Raw genomic sequence first — 14,697 nt, forward strand, 5'->3', positions numbered from 1 at the left:
CCTGCGGCCCCAGGACCAGGGGTGCGGCCAGCACTGCCCTCACGTCCCGCGTCTCGTCGACATTGTCCTCCCTGGAGGCGGCTGGACTTGAGCGAGGCTCGCAGCGATCGGCCCCGCGAAGACTGGCATGCAGGGCTCAGGGTCCCGCACGCTGGCCCTGCCTCACCGCACCTTTCAGCAGCAGCTGGAATTCCTGCAGCGGCGCCTCGGGTGGGATGCTGGGACCCGGGGGTCCTGGCAGGCAGAACTTCAACTTCTTGTCTTGACCCCTGCTCCCCTTCTTGTTGTTAAACCTTTGTCACTCTGCCACGAAAAGCATCCAGGCGTCCTTGATTTCGACACTGCGTGCACGCTCAGCCGAGCTCATCGGACGGGCGATTCTCCCCAGGGCCCGCGGGCAGCTTGTTCCCTGGCAGCGGCTCCTCCTGGACGCAGCTCCTTGTGGGCCCACCAGGCTCAGGGGAGCCAAGGCCTGCCGCGGCCAGCAGGCCTGGGGAGAGGAAGAGTAAGGCGGGCTCTGCAGGGCAGCGGGCCGGGACCATGAGAGGGGCGGGTCAGTCTGGGCCCCAAGCGCAGCCTCTCGGAATTCCCCGGGACCCACGGCTTGTAATGCGCTTAAATCTCACGCCTCGCCAGAGAGACAGCGCGTCATCATCACCGCTCAGCGCTCCTGACCCGCTCCCACTCTCGCTGCAGCGGAGGGTGTGTGGGGGAGAGACGGCCGCAGGGAGGGAAAAGCCCTGGGAAGGCGAACATCTTTTCATAAGCTTTCCCCCTTCTATATGCCATCTCTGATGGGAGCCTTTTTAGATCTTTTGTCCATTTACTAATCGGTTTGTTTGATTTCTTATTGTTGAGTTGTAAGTGGTTTTTAATGGTCTGGATGCCAGACAGGTGTTTGGCAAATATTTTCTCCCTGTCTGTGGCTTGTTTCTCCATTCTCTTAATATTTCCTTTCCCAGAGCAAAGTTTTTAATTGTAACGAAGTCATATCAATATATCTTCTTTCTTTTTTTCTTTTCCAATATCTTCTTTCATGGTAGAAATTTGTCTTTTATGTACTTTAGTGATGTATCTACAAAGTAATTGCCAAACCCAAAGTTACCTAAATATCTATTCCTTTTGTTATTTTACAGAAGTTTTACAGCGTTTGGATTTAAATTTAGGTCTAAAAATTGAACTCATAAAAGTAGGAGTAGAATGATGATTACCGGAGGCTGTGTTGCTGGAGAGAAAAATGGGAAGTTGTTCACAGGTGCAAAGATTCAGTTAAGCAGGAGAAATGCATTTTGAAATCTATTGCACAGCAGTATGACTATAGTCAATAATAATGTACTGTATATTTCAAAATAACAAAAGGTAAATTTCAAATGTCTAACCACAAAAAATAAAATTGAGGTGATGGATATTTTATCCTTAATGTAGTCATTCCTTGTTTTATACACATATGCAAGCATCACATTGTAGTCCACAAATGTATGCGATTATGGTTTGACAATTTTAAATATTATTAACTTAAACATGTGTCCTCTGAGTTAATTTTTGAGGAGCAAGGTCTGTATCTCAATTCTTCTTTTTTTTTTTTTTGCATATACATATATACAGACATGCAATGGATTCATCACTGCTTTTGAAAAAGCTACCCTTTCTCCTTTGAACTGCCTTTAACTTTTTGTAAAAGATCAATTGACTGTGTTTGTGGGCTCTTATTTCTGAGTTCTCTATTCTGTTCCATTGATCACTTTGCAAGTCCTTGAACTTTGTTCCTCTCCTACAATATTGTTGGCTATATTGGTTAGTTTGTCTTTCTATATAAACTTTAGAATTGGTTTGTCAATTTCCACACAATAATTTGTTCATGTTTTCACCAGAGTTGTATTGAATTTATAAATCGCATTGAAGAGAACTGACATCTTAACAACACTGAGTCTTATTTTGTGAACACAATATCTCTTCATTTATTTAGATCTTTAATTCCTCTCAACAGATTTTATAGTTTTCCTCACACAGAGCCTGCCCATATTTTGCTAGATTGTGTCTGTTTCATTTTCTTGATGCTAATGAAAATGGTATTGGGCTTTTAATTTCAAATTCTCATCGTTCATTGCTGGATGTAGGACAGCAATTGATTTTGTATATTAACCTTATACTGTGCAACCTTGCTATAATCCAGAAGGGGTTTTGGCTGATACTTTGAGATTTTCTACATAGAAAATCAATTTATCAGTGAGTAAAGGACATTTTAATGCTCCCTTTCCAATCCGTATGCTTTTTATTTTATTTTCTTGTCTTGTTGCATTAGCTAGGATTTTAGTATGATGTTGAATAGGAGCAGTGAGAGGGGATAACCTTTCCTTGCTTCTTATCTTTTGTGTAAAACATCCCATTTTTCACATTATGTATGATATTGTCTGTGGTGTGTTCTTTTGGTATATGTTCTTTATCAGTTGAGGAATTTCCCTTCTATTTCTAATTTGCTGAGGGTTTTAACCATGTATGGGCTTTGGATTCTATAAAATGCTTTCTTGATCTATTAATACAATCAAATAACTTTTCTTCTTTAGCTAGTTATGTGATAGATTGCCTTAACTATTTTGTGCTAAGGCAGGCTTGCATACCTGGAATAAATCTCACTTGTTCTTGGTGTGTAATTCAACAATGTATTGTTAGATTCAGCATACTAATATTTTGTCGAGAATTTTTGATGAGAGATACTTGTCTGAACATTTGTTTTTCTTTAAATGTCTTTTTCTGCTTTTAGTATAAGAACTTCATAGAATGAATTGGGATATGTTCCTTTTGCTTCTGTTTTCTGGTAGCGATTGTAAATAATTGTTACCTTTTCTTCCTTAAGTGTTTCATACAATTTGCTGGTGAAATGCTCACACCTGTAATCCCAGCACTTTGGGAGGCCGAGGTGGGCGGATCCACAGGTTAGGAGTTCAAGACCAGCCTGGCCAATATGGTGAAACCCCCGTCTCTACTAAAAGTACAAAAATTAGCCAGGCATGGTGGCATGCGCCTATGGTCCCAGATACTTGGGAAGCTGAGGCAGAAGACTGTCTTGAACCTGGGAGACGGAGGTTGCAGTGAGCCCAGATCATCCCACTGCACTCTAGCCTGGGTGACAGAGCGAGAGTCTGTCTTAAAAAAAAGACTAAAAGAAAAGAAAAGAAAAGAAAATGTATTGTTTTATTATACAGTTAAAGAAGAAGGTGTGCGTAGCCGTTGATTTTTCCCTACATGGTAATGTATATGTGACACCTGGGTCACATGTGGAATTAGGGGAAGACAGTCCTTTTCCCTTCTCCTTTCGAGCTTATTGGTGGTGTCAGTGCCCTTCTGATCTGTGTTCCCCCCTTCCACTCGCTTCTCCCTTGTTACACGCCTTTGACTTTGATACTCCTGCCACCACGCAACACGACTCTACCGATGTCCATCATAGTCCTTTCCCTTCCTGTAGCCGCGGGCTTCTAATCACTGCTCCCCATGGGCAGTGTGATAATTCTTGGAAAGTGACTCATGGTTCTTGGACTTTTTTTAACCCAATAACTTTTCTCTCCACTCCACTTTAAGGTATAACATCAAGGTGCAAGTCATGAAATCACTGCTCATATGTTGCAACTTCTTACACTTTATCATAAAAATCTTAGGCACCTAACCGATCTTTCTGTCCACACTGCCATATCTTTTAACTATCATATGCTTGCACTTCCTGAAACACTTTCCCAGTACTTGGGGACTTCCATTAATGGTTTTGTCAATTTTTTTAACCCAGCCTGAATAAAAATAAATAAATAAATAAATTTAGTGTAGTCCAAGGGTACTGTGTTTATAAAGTCAGCAGTAGTGTACATTAATGTCCTAGGCCTTCATATTTACTCACCACTCACACATTGGCTCACCCAGAGCAACTTCCAGTTCTGCAAGCTCCATTCATGGTAAGTGCCCTATGTAGGTGTACCATTTTTTGTCTTTTCTACCATATTTTTACTACACCTTTTCTCTGTTTAGATATGTTTGGATATACAAGCACTTACCACTGTAATACAATTGCCGGCAGTATTCTATGTAGTAACATGCTATGCAGGCATGTGGCCTCAGAGCTATAGGATATACCATGTAGCATAGGTGTGTAGTTGGCTTTATCACCTAGGTTTGCGGAAGTGCACTCTGTGGTTCACACAGTGATGAAATTGCCTAATGACACATGTCTCAGAATGCATTACTGTCATTAAGAGACGCATGGCTTCATATATTTTTTACTCTGTTCATATGCTTCTCTCTGTAGAACTTCAGTGACACAAATGTTAGGCTTTTTTGTATTGTTACACAGATCCTTAAGGCTGTGCTCATTTTTCTTCAATCGTTTTTCTTCTCTGTTGTTTATATTGAACACTTTTTATTGATCTATCTTTAAGTTCGTGGACTTTTTCCTTTGTCATTTCTATTCTGCTGTTGAGATCATCTTGTGAATTTTTAATTTCAGTATTTATATTTTTAGTTCTGAAGTGTAACTGTTTTCATTTGCAGGTTGAGATTTTCCTTGTTCATTATATGCTGAATCATTTTGGATTATATCTTGGATATTTTGGATATCATCTTATGAGACTCTGGGTTTTGTTTAAAGCATCAGGACAATTTCCTTTGCTGTTGCTTTAAACAGCAATCAGCTAGGTCAGATTCAGTACGCAAATTCCTCCAATGGGTTATAGTTCTATTGTTGGTTCAGAGCCATGTGGCACAAGCACACAGAGAAAGCGAGCAGTGAAGATTCACTCCCACCTCCTGGAACCATAGATTCTCGGGTTAGAGAGAAGAATTTCCTTCCTTCAGAGTTGGAGGTGCTTCCTGTTGGGAGCTGTTGCTCTTAGCCCAGCTGCAACTACTGAATCACCACCACAGTATTGCTTAGGTTATAAAGAAAGGAAACCAGAAATATAGTAGGGAATTCATCCTCCTCTTTCTCACCTGTAGGGGCTCATTTTCCTTCCCCTCAGGCCAGAAAGAGAGAGATACTTTGGGGATTCTTTTTGTCTGTAACCAGGATGTATTTAGTTTCTTTAAGCCTCCTCTGATTGGCCAGTTTTGTATGTTGCCTGTTTTTAGTTTTCAAAGTAAGAAAAATCTTATGATTCTCCTGATGCTTTATAAGTCTATGCTTTCAGATTAATGTGAAATATTATTTAAAAATAAGATTTCTGGGCTGGGCGCAGTGTCTCACGCCTGTGATCCCAGCACTTTGGGAGGCCAGAGGTGGGGGGATCATGAGGTCAGGAGATGGAGACCACTCTGGCTAACACAGTGAAACCCTGTGTCTACTAAAAATACAAAAAATTAGCCAGGCATGGTGGTGGGCACCTGTAGTCCCAGCTACTCAGGAAGCTGAGGCAGAAGAATGGTGTGAACCTGGGAGGCGGAGCTTGCATTGAGCTGAGATCAAAGCCACTGCACTCCAGCCTGGGCGATGGAGGGAGACTCCATCTCAAAAAAAAAAAAAAAAAAAAAAAGAAAAAGAAAAAAAAGAAAAAACAAAAAGATTTCTGTAAAACTGAGGAGCATCCAAAGAAGCCTGCTTTCCACTTGCCTTCTGGCCATCTTTCCTTTTTGTGGGGGTTCAAGAGTTTGGAGGCGTTGGATCTGGTATCAGAGTGGTCACCTTCCCCTCTGATGGGGAAGCCCAGTGGCCTTAGGAATAAATGAAGTCGGTACTGAGGAAAGGAAAACTCAGAGGACGGAGGAAGCGCCAACTTTACACTCCTGTGGACTGCAGGAACTCTTTATGGCAGGAGCGGGTCTTTTTTTTCGTTTGTTTTCTTTTTTTCCTTTAAGTTCTGGGATACATGTGCTGAACATGCAGGTTTGTTATATAGGTATACATGTGCCATGGTGGTTTGCTGTACCTGTCAACCCATCGTCTAGGTTTTAGCCCCACAGGCATTAGGTATTTGTCTTAATGCTCTCTTTCCCCCTTTTTCCTACCCCCTGACAGGCCCTGGTGTGTGATGTTCCCAGGAGTGGGAGTCTCTAAGGGGTAAAAGGAGAGAGAAAACAGACTGGACTAGCACTCTGCTGAGTTCCGCAGTGCACTGGGTACCTAACATCGTGCTGTTTGCTATTATCTCCCTGCTCATGCCCCTGGGTTCACGTCCTAGAACAGAGCCCTGGGGAACCCAGGAGCTGTGGAAAGCCAGCTCTCCTTTGTGGCCCAGGAAGCACAGAAATTCAGCCAGCCAAGAGACAAAGAAAGAGAAGTAAAGCCAGCACATGGAGATAAGAAAGTGAACATAACTTCAGAGCAGTATCGCCAGGCCCAGTGAGGCATGCTTGGATCTTGACACAAAAATCCCTCTTCGACTTGATCTGGCTCCAGTATGGATCTTTCACTTTAGCCCAAAGTGCCTCCTTGAACTCTCAAATGTGTTCTGAGCTGAGCGCGATGGTGATCTGGGGTCAATCGTGATCTTCCCCAGGGGGATTTTCTCTCTCAGAGCTCAGATCTTGTGCATGGCCCCTGGGACCCACCTCCTGGAACTGGGGGCTCTGGGGGATGCCTGATGTGCCTCAGGACGGAACAGGCACGGTTCGCCACCACTCGTGCTAACCGTGGAAACAAAGGGTACATGGGGCGTATGTAGCTCAAGGGTTATGTGCAATTTTATCAGAAAACAAATGTAATTTATTCTAACACTGAAAAATGAATTAGGTCCTCATGCTTCTCTTCTTTCTTTTCTTTTTTTTCCAGACCAGGTCTCACTCTGTCGTCCAGGCTGGAGTGCAGTGGCATAATCATGGCTCACTGCAGCCTTGACCTCCCTGGCTCAAGCGATCCTCCCGTCTCCCCTCACATTTCTTATGTCTGATTGACAGGTGGTAAAAGCACATGTCTGGCGCCTCTCCTTGTCCGGGAGGTCTGGCCACATTTTGCGGAAGTTGGAGATGAGTACACTAGATGGCGCTGTTGGCTTGCATTATACGATTCACACTGCATGGGGTGGAGAATTGAATTTCAGATTCAAGAAATGGGAAAGGAGGAAATAAAACCTTGGACTGTCCTAACCTTTCTGAAAATCCAAAAAAGGCCCAAGGAAAGCTAGTTCAATTGTTCCTACTGTGACAAACTATGATACGGTCAGACACGCCCACTCTGGCGGAGTGTTCCCAGCCTGGGCTGCCCAAGAGGTGGCAGCTATTCTAGGGCAGATGGAGAGTGGACCCCTTCCCTGTGATGAGCTGGGATCACTCTCAGGAATGACCATCAGCCCAGAGCCATGGGGCTTGTTAGATGCAGGGGTGTGTGGGGGTTTGCCGGAAACAGCCCGCCATCGATGCTCTGATGTCCGAATGCCACTCTGGTCACCTCGAGATTAAAATTTAGAGGCAGACCATCCTGTGTGGTCTGTGGGTGAGACAGGGGCTCAGAGGAACACAGGAACCACCCACACTCTCGCCCTGCTGTGGCTACCGGCCGCTCTGGCAAACCTTGGCTCTCTTTGAGTTCGCCATCCTCATTGCTGCATCCTGTCCTTTTTCAGACACCTCTATTTTTCTCACACCTGGAAATTACACCTGCTGGCAGTCTTCAGGATTTTCCAGAGAGCTGGCAACTTGGGGCTCATTTGTTTCTGCTCATTTTTATTTAGTTTTTTTTACAGGTGTGATCCAGGCAAGACATGATAGTAGCTCATCAAAGAGAGGCTGTCTTGGGGAAGTGGAGCAGCTGCTGCTGATTTTGGAGCTGGGGTAGCTGCCACTGCCACCGCCACTGCAGCGGCCTAAGGAGTCAGTTTGGGAAGGTGGTGGTCACCATGCTCAGAGCTGTGCTTGGAAGTGACAAAAAGTGTGCTGGTACAGAAAGCCAAGACCGCTGAGCAGGCTGGTACAGAAAGCCAAGACGGTGATGATGTGGCTGCAGCTGGGAAGGCAGCCATGCCACAGGGGCATGCACCCCCAACTGAAGACAGCAATCTGCCCTCTGCCTCCTACAAGAACATGGTGGGTGCCTGCCATTCTTCCTGGATTCTCATCTCCAACACTGAGCAGGGAACAGGGAGGAATGAGAAGCAGCAGATGGGCAAAGAGTACCGTGGAAGACAGAGGCAGAGCTGCTGGACATCTGCAATGAGGTTCCAGAGCGGTTGGGCAGGTCTCTTATTCCCCATGCTACACAACCTGAAAGCAAGGTGTTCTGCTTGAAAATGAAGGGAGATCATTTCAGTTATCTTTCTGGGGTGTTGTCTGGAGACAATAAACAAACTACTCTGTTGAACTCCTGTTGCGGGAAGTCAGGAACCCCAAATGGAGGGACCAGCCGAAGCCGCAGCAGAAGAACATAAATTGTGAAGATTTCATGGACATTTATTAGTTCCCCAAATTAATACTTTTATAATTTCTTACACCTGTCTTTACTGTGATCTCTGAACATAAACTGTGAAGATTTCATAGACACTTATCACTTCCCCAGTGAATATCCTTGTGATTTCCTATGCCCGTCTTTACTTTAATCTCTTAATCCCATCATCTTCTTTGTAAATTGAGGAGGATGAATGTTGCCTCAGGACCCTGTGATTGTGTCAACTGCACAAATTGTTTGTAGAGCATGTGTGTTTGAATATGAAATCTAGGTATCTTTAAAAAAAGAACAGGATAACAGCGATGTTCAGGGAACAAGAGAGGTAACTTTGAACTGGCCGCCCCTGAGCCCGGACGGAACAGAGCTATATTCCTTTCATAAGCAAATAGGAGAAATATCATTGCATTCTTTTTCTCAGCAAGGAACATCCCTGAGAAAGAGAATGCGCCCTGAAGGTAGGCTTATAGACAGCCCCTTTTTAAGGCATCCCGTCTTTTATGGTCGAAGCGGATGGGATGAAATAAGCCCCGGTCTCCTATAGTGCTCCCAGGCTTACTAGGATGGGAAAATTCCCAGCTAATAAATTTTGGTCAGACAGGTTACCTGCTCTCAAACCCTGTTTCCTGATAAGATGTTATCAATGACAATGCGTGCCCAAAACTTCATTAGCAATTTTAATTTTTCCTCATCCGATGGTCCTGTGATCTCGCCCTGCCTGCATTTGCTTTGTGATATTTTATTACCTTGTGAAGTGTGTGATCTCTGTGACCCACGCCCTATTCGTGCACTCCCTCCCCTTTTGAAAATCACTAATAAAAACTTGCTGGTTTTATGGTTCGGGGAACATCACGGATCCTGCCAACATGTGATGTCTCCCTGGACACTCAGCTTTAAATTTCTCTCTCTTGTGCTTTTTCCCTTTATTTCTCAACCCAGCCGAGACACTTAGGAAATAGAAAAAAACCCATGTTAAACATCGGGAGCGGGTTCTCCCGATAAATTCCCAGCAGGCTTACCAGGAAGCATCTGAAATTAGTAAGAAATATATGCAGCCTACACACCCAATTCGACTAGGGCTGGCACTTAATTTCTCAGCCTTTTGCTATGGGATTCTAAACTCTCCTGAAAAGGCCTGCAGCCTGGTAAACACAGCATTTGATGAAGCAATTGCTGAGTTGGATACAATGAATGAAGTGTCTTATAAAGACAGCACTCCCACCATGCAGTGACTTTGGGACAGTCTCTGTGGACATCGGGAAACCAGGGAGATGCGGGAGATGCTGGGGAGGGAGAGAACTATGTCTGCCATGCCTCGTGATCTGTTCAGTGTCACCCTGTACCATCCACAAAATCCCTTTGTGAGATTAAAAAAAAAAAAGAATTGTACATCGTCTTGCGATTTTTCACAGCCTCAGTCTAGCAAGAATGGTTCATGGGATAAACAGCTGGTATTGGTATCTAAAATCCAGACTGGGTGCATAAACACCACTTGGCGTTCTGAAGTTTTGGTTTTGATTGACATTGGCAAGAGTACTGTGCGTTTAATTTTCTTAAAGCTGAACACTGTGGTGATGGGTTTTGAAATTCAGCATAATTCTTACTGATAGGAAAAATAGACCCTAATGTTGTGTAACTCTTTGCAAAGTTTAATCCAGCATCAAAATAGTCACTGAAATACAACTCCGTTGTAAAGTTGTGCAGAAAGTTATAGAGGTTGTGTTGTGATGCTGGGATGTGGAGTGAGACACCCTCATTTGGCATTCAAGTTTAATGGTAATTCACTGGTGATGCTGCCTGTTCAGAGCTTACAGACACTGGACCTGTTCGGTCTATTGCCACTCAAAAGTTCATAACCACAAATGTCCACAGCATCGTCCTCTGAAGAAATGCAAATCCTGAAGTCGAAATTCTTTGTGACAGACAACTAACTGGTTTGTGACACCATGAAAAGTTCTAGTGCTCATATGACACACCTGACTAACCCCCCTTTTCTACAGCAATAGGAATATGTTACTGATTTGCAACTTGTGCCTCAATAGTGGAATTATTTTTCATTGTTAACACTGAGCTAAAATAATGCTGTGTGTTTTATGAATGTTCTTGTCTGTTTCCTGGCTAATATATATATATCTGGAGGAGTTTAATGAGATAATGCATACAGATTGCTCAGAACCCCAGCGGATACACAGGATTCACTGAGTGTTAGCCACTCTCATTATAGCACGGAAGTCCCTTCCCCCACATGCCTTTGCCCCACATTCCTGGATAACACCTTTAAGAATAAGGTTCTGAGTCAGGCCTGGTGGTGCATGCCTGTCATTCCAAATACTTGGGAGGCTGAGGCAGGAGGATCACCTGAGCCCAGGAGTTTAAAGCCATACTGTCCTGTGGTTGCACCTGTGAATAGCCACTGCACTCCCACATGGGCAGCATTGCAAGACCTTGTCTCCAAAAAAAAAAAAAAAAAGAAGAAGAATGTTCTGTAGAGATTGCCTTTCACTTGAGGAGTGCTCAGTCTCCAGGTTCTTCCTAGCTTGGGGCTTTTATTTATTATTTATTGTTTTATTTATTTATTTATTTATTTTTGAGACAGGGTCTCCCTCTGGGGCTCAGGCTGGAGCGCAGTGGCACAGTCTTGGCTCACTGGTTTCACTTGGTCTCAAACTTCTGACCTCAGGTGATCCACCCACCTTGGCCTCCCAAAATCCTGGGATTATAGACATGGTTGGGGCTTTTAAATTTTGAAATCTAAACATCCATTGCCACCATCCCTTTTGACTGTTGACTTTGGTTTTCTCTTCTTTCTTTAAATTTCTGTCCTTCTGCTTTCTTACATTGTTTCCTTTTTGAATTCTTTATCTGTCTTTTGCTCACTTTTTTTTTTTTTTTTTTGAGACGGAGTCTTGCTCTGTCACCCAGGCTGGAGTGCAGTGGCATGATCATGGCTCACTGCAAGCTCTGCTTCCTGAGTTTAAGCGATTCTCCTGCCTCAGCCTCCTGAGTAGCTGAGATTACAGGCACGCACCACTACGCCCAGCTAATTTTTTGTATTTTTAGTAGAGATGGGGTTTCACTATGTTGTTCAGGCTGGTCTCAAACTCCTGACCTCGTGATCCGCCTGCCTCAGCCTCCCAAAGTGCTGGGATTACAGGCGTGAGTCACTGCACCCGGCCTTTTGTTCATTTTTTAATGCTATATATGGGCAGGGATGAGAGACATGAGTGAGCACCTTGGTGAGCAAGCCTTGCTTTAGAGTCGAGAAGTGCTGCCTGCACCACAGCTCTGCCTGCACCGCAGCTCTGCCTTCCTCCCGTTCTCAACACAGTGTTGCTCTTCAATCACACCATGATCTGAATCAAAAAAGTATTTTTAAATATCCAAGATTTCTCCCTGTATTGCGGCTGACCCTGATCATGCTTGCAAGTACCTGTCACCAGGTGTCCCAAGTGCACTCATCCAGCTCAGCTCTCAGGAGTGTTTAAACAAAATGCTACCACTCAGGGCAGTTGTGGGGACACTGCAGGGGAGAGGCTGGAGAGGATCCAGGTCCATCAGTCTCCCAGGGTCTCCCCTCCATCTCTGACATTCCACATGGCTGCAGGGTCCATCTGTTTGTCCATCCGCTGAAACAAGGAAAGAGAAACTCATGTACTGACTCAAAACAAACCAAAAAAGAAAAAACAATAAAAATCCCTCTCTCCTTTCTAGCTGAACAAAAAAAATCTATGTGGAACTTGCTGTGGGGTTGATGAGAACATCAGGCTCATTCATAGTTCCAGTCAGAAGAATAAGAGACTAGTGACATCCCGTAGGCCTAGTTCTCAGGCTGCTGAAGGAGCCTGACCATTCTGAAATCCATAGTCTTATTTCAAGAATGAGTGAAGGGGCTGGGCACGGTGGTGCACGCCTGTAATCCCAGCACTTTGGGAGACCGAGGCAGGCAGATCACTTGAGGTCAGGAGTTTGAGACCAGCCTGGTCAACATGGTGAAACCCTGTCTCTACCAAAAATACAAAAAAATTAGCCCAGTGTGGTGGCCCATGCCTGTAACCCCAGCTACTCGGGAAGCTGAGGCAGGAGAATTGCTTGAACTCAGAAGGCGGAGGTTGCAGTTAGCTAAGATCATTCCACTGCACTCCAGCTTGGGTGACAGAGCAAGACTCCATCTCAAAAAAAAAAATGAGTGAAGGAGTCTCCCTCTTGAGAAAATGTTGACCTGTAAAAGATTGTGAGGACCTGAATCGGTCCACTCCTCTGTGGTTCAAAATTATTTTATTTTCCATGTTACGACTTGGGGACAAGCTAAAGCAATTTTTCTCCTTCCTGATGGCTATAGCAAAACTATCAATATTGTCATGGCTCCAGCCAAAGAAGAGAGTGACCACGGATTCTTGCCTAGATTTCTGTTCATTTCTCTCTCTCTGTGTTGGAGGGGCAGCAAGTTGGCCGTCTGGACTGTTCTGATCATGCATGAAATACCTGGTGAGCAAGGAATTCATATGGTTTCCTAGTTGCATGTTTAGGGCAACCACATGGGATCTGTAAAGGTGAAAGCAGCTCTGTCATGGCCAGTGGCAGGCTGGAACCACTGGACGGGTTTTCACTGCCTTCCTGGGTTGCTTTTCCAGGAGGACCCACATATGTGACAATGGCTCTTGGGGTCTTGGGGCGAGATAACAGGGATCTTAAGCCTCGATTTAGTGTGTCCTTAGGGAAGTTTTAAAGTGAAGTTTCTAAGTGTTTTCCTAGCACAGGATTCTTAGCAAATAGTAGTCATGGTACTTTCTGGCTTGCTGATTGCTCAAACAGAAGTTTCAAACATAGAAACAGGTCGTGGTTTTTACATGTTATTGTATGTCTATAACTAGACTGCTGGTCACAGCAAAGCCAGGTTAAAAAACCAAGATGCTGCTGGTGGTGAATCCCATTTGCAATAGTACAATAACTAAAAATCCAAAAGAAAAAAAAAATACAGGAGCTTTCATGACATAAACCATAAACCTTTACAGACACCAATAAAAGTAGACTTGAATAAATTGCAAGACACTATAATAAGATTAAATTCAAATCAAAAGCCCCATCGGATTGGGAGAGCATGATTGGACAAAGTGTTGCTAAAATATCCTGTAGCTGAGCGCCAATATTCACCAAGAAATCTTTAAAAATCAAGAGTATTGGAAAAATTTAAATTTATCATAGACCTCTATGCAGATGTAGGTCTGTTAGCCAAGCACTTAACACTGTATCAGAAGATATTACAAGCTGATGATATGTGCCAAAGCCTGCAATACTTTAATCACCATTTCTCAGATTTATGTAAAAAGCAACTAAGGAAAGTTGTGAAATAAGAACATAAATCACCAGATGAACATTTGACATTTAGTGCCCTATAACTAGCGATGAGAGAGCACTCCAGCACTGGGCGTTAGTGAACTCTTAAAGCAATCTCAAATTATGTGGAATTCAAATTCTGTGGAGTAATTAGAAATCTAAATAGGAATAAGCTTTTCTCATTTAAGACATTTTGGACTTAACTATTATTGAATTATCCATGAGCAAGAGTTGGGGAGAACTAGAAAAAAATCCCTTTCATGAAGAGCCCAAAACAGTAAATAAGAGCAAGAGATGAGAAGTAGTAATAGGAATCAAAGGTCAGGACTTTTCTCTATATCGCTCAACCACAACCCATGCCCTTTAAAAGTTTACTGAGAGGGTATTCTGCATGAGAGTTTAACCACCTTCTATGTTAAACAACCCTACGCTGTTCTTTAATTATACATTGCAATTAGCATACAAAACAAAACACAACACCTAATAAATTAAAGAAATTCAAGTCTTAAGATACTTGTATCTGTCTTGATTAAAGTTCTGAGTCGATTATTTGATAAAAGGGTGAGGTGCCTGCTTTTATGCTCAGCTGGAAGAGCTGTACATGTCACATGAAGGTATTCCATACACCTGGTGTAGGCAGGGCCTCAGAAGAATGAGCAGTCATGGGCTTCTCTAAACCAAACAACTGGGCCCTCACCTCTCCACATGGAATTATTCTCATGCAAATAGACAACAGGCCTCACAGCAGAATGGCAAAATTCTGAAAGCATTATCTCAAAGGACTAGAAGGGGACATGAAAAAATGGTGGGCCAGGCGTGGTGGCTCACGCCTATAATCCCAACACTTTGGGAGGCCGAGGTGGGCGGATCACAAGGTCAGGAATTCGAGACCAGCCTGGCCAACATGGTGGAACCCAGTCTCTACTAAAAATACAAAAATTAGCCGGGTGTAGTGGCAGGTGCCTGTAATCCCAGCTTCTCAGGAGGCTGAGGCAGGTCAATCGCTTGAACCC

At 43.8% G+C, this 14,697-nt stretch overlaps 1 protein-coding gene and 1 pseudogene across 1 annotated transcript in view; one reads left to right on the forward strand and one right to left on the reverse strand.

Annotated features, from left to right (window-relative positions):
* Positions 1-609: 609 nt before the first annotated feature.
* Positions 610-9,671, forward strand: LOC115893897 (annotated as a pseudogene).
* Positions 9,672-11,475: 1,804 nt separating this feature from the next.
* ZNF484 (zinc finger protein 484) overlaps positions 11,476-14,697 on the reverse strand; it is a 128,377-nt gene continuing 125,155 nt past the window's right edge. The window contains exon 7 of the mRNA XM_030919978.1: positions 11,476-11,526. Within this exon, the coding sequence (XP_030775838.1) occupies positions 11,512-11,526 (15 nt within the window). The 3' untranslated portion in view covers positions 11,476-11,511. The remainder of the gene's footprint in view (positions 11,527-14,697) is intronic.

This window comes from Rhinopithecus roxellana, chromosome 16 (assembly GCF_007565055.1).
Source record: "Rhinopithecus roxellana isolate Shanxi Qingling chromosome 16, ASM756505v1, whole genome shotgun sequence".
Taxonomy (NCBI): Eukaryota; Metazoa; Chordata; class Mammalia; order Primates; family Cercopithecidae; genus Rhinopithecus; species Rhinopithecus roxellana.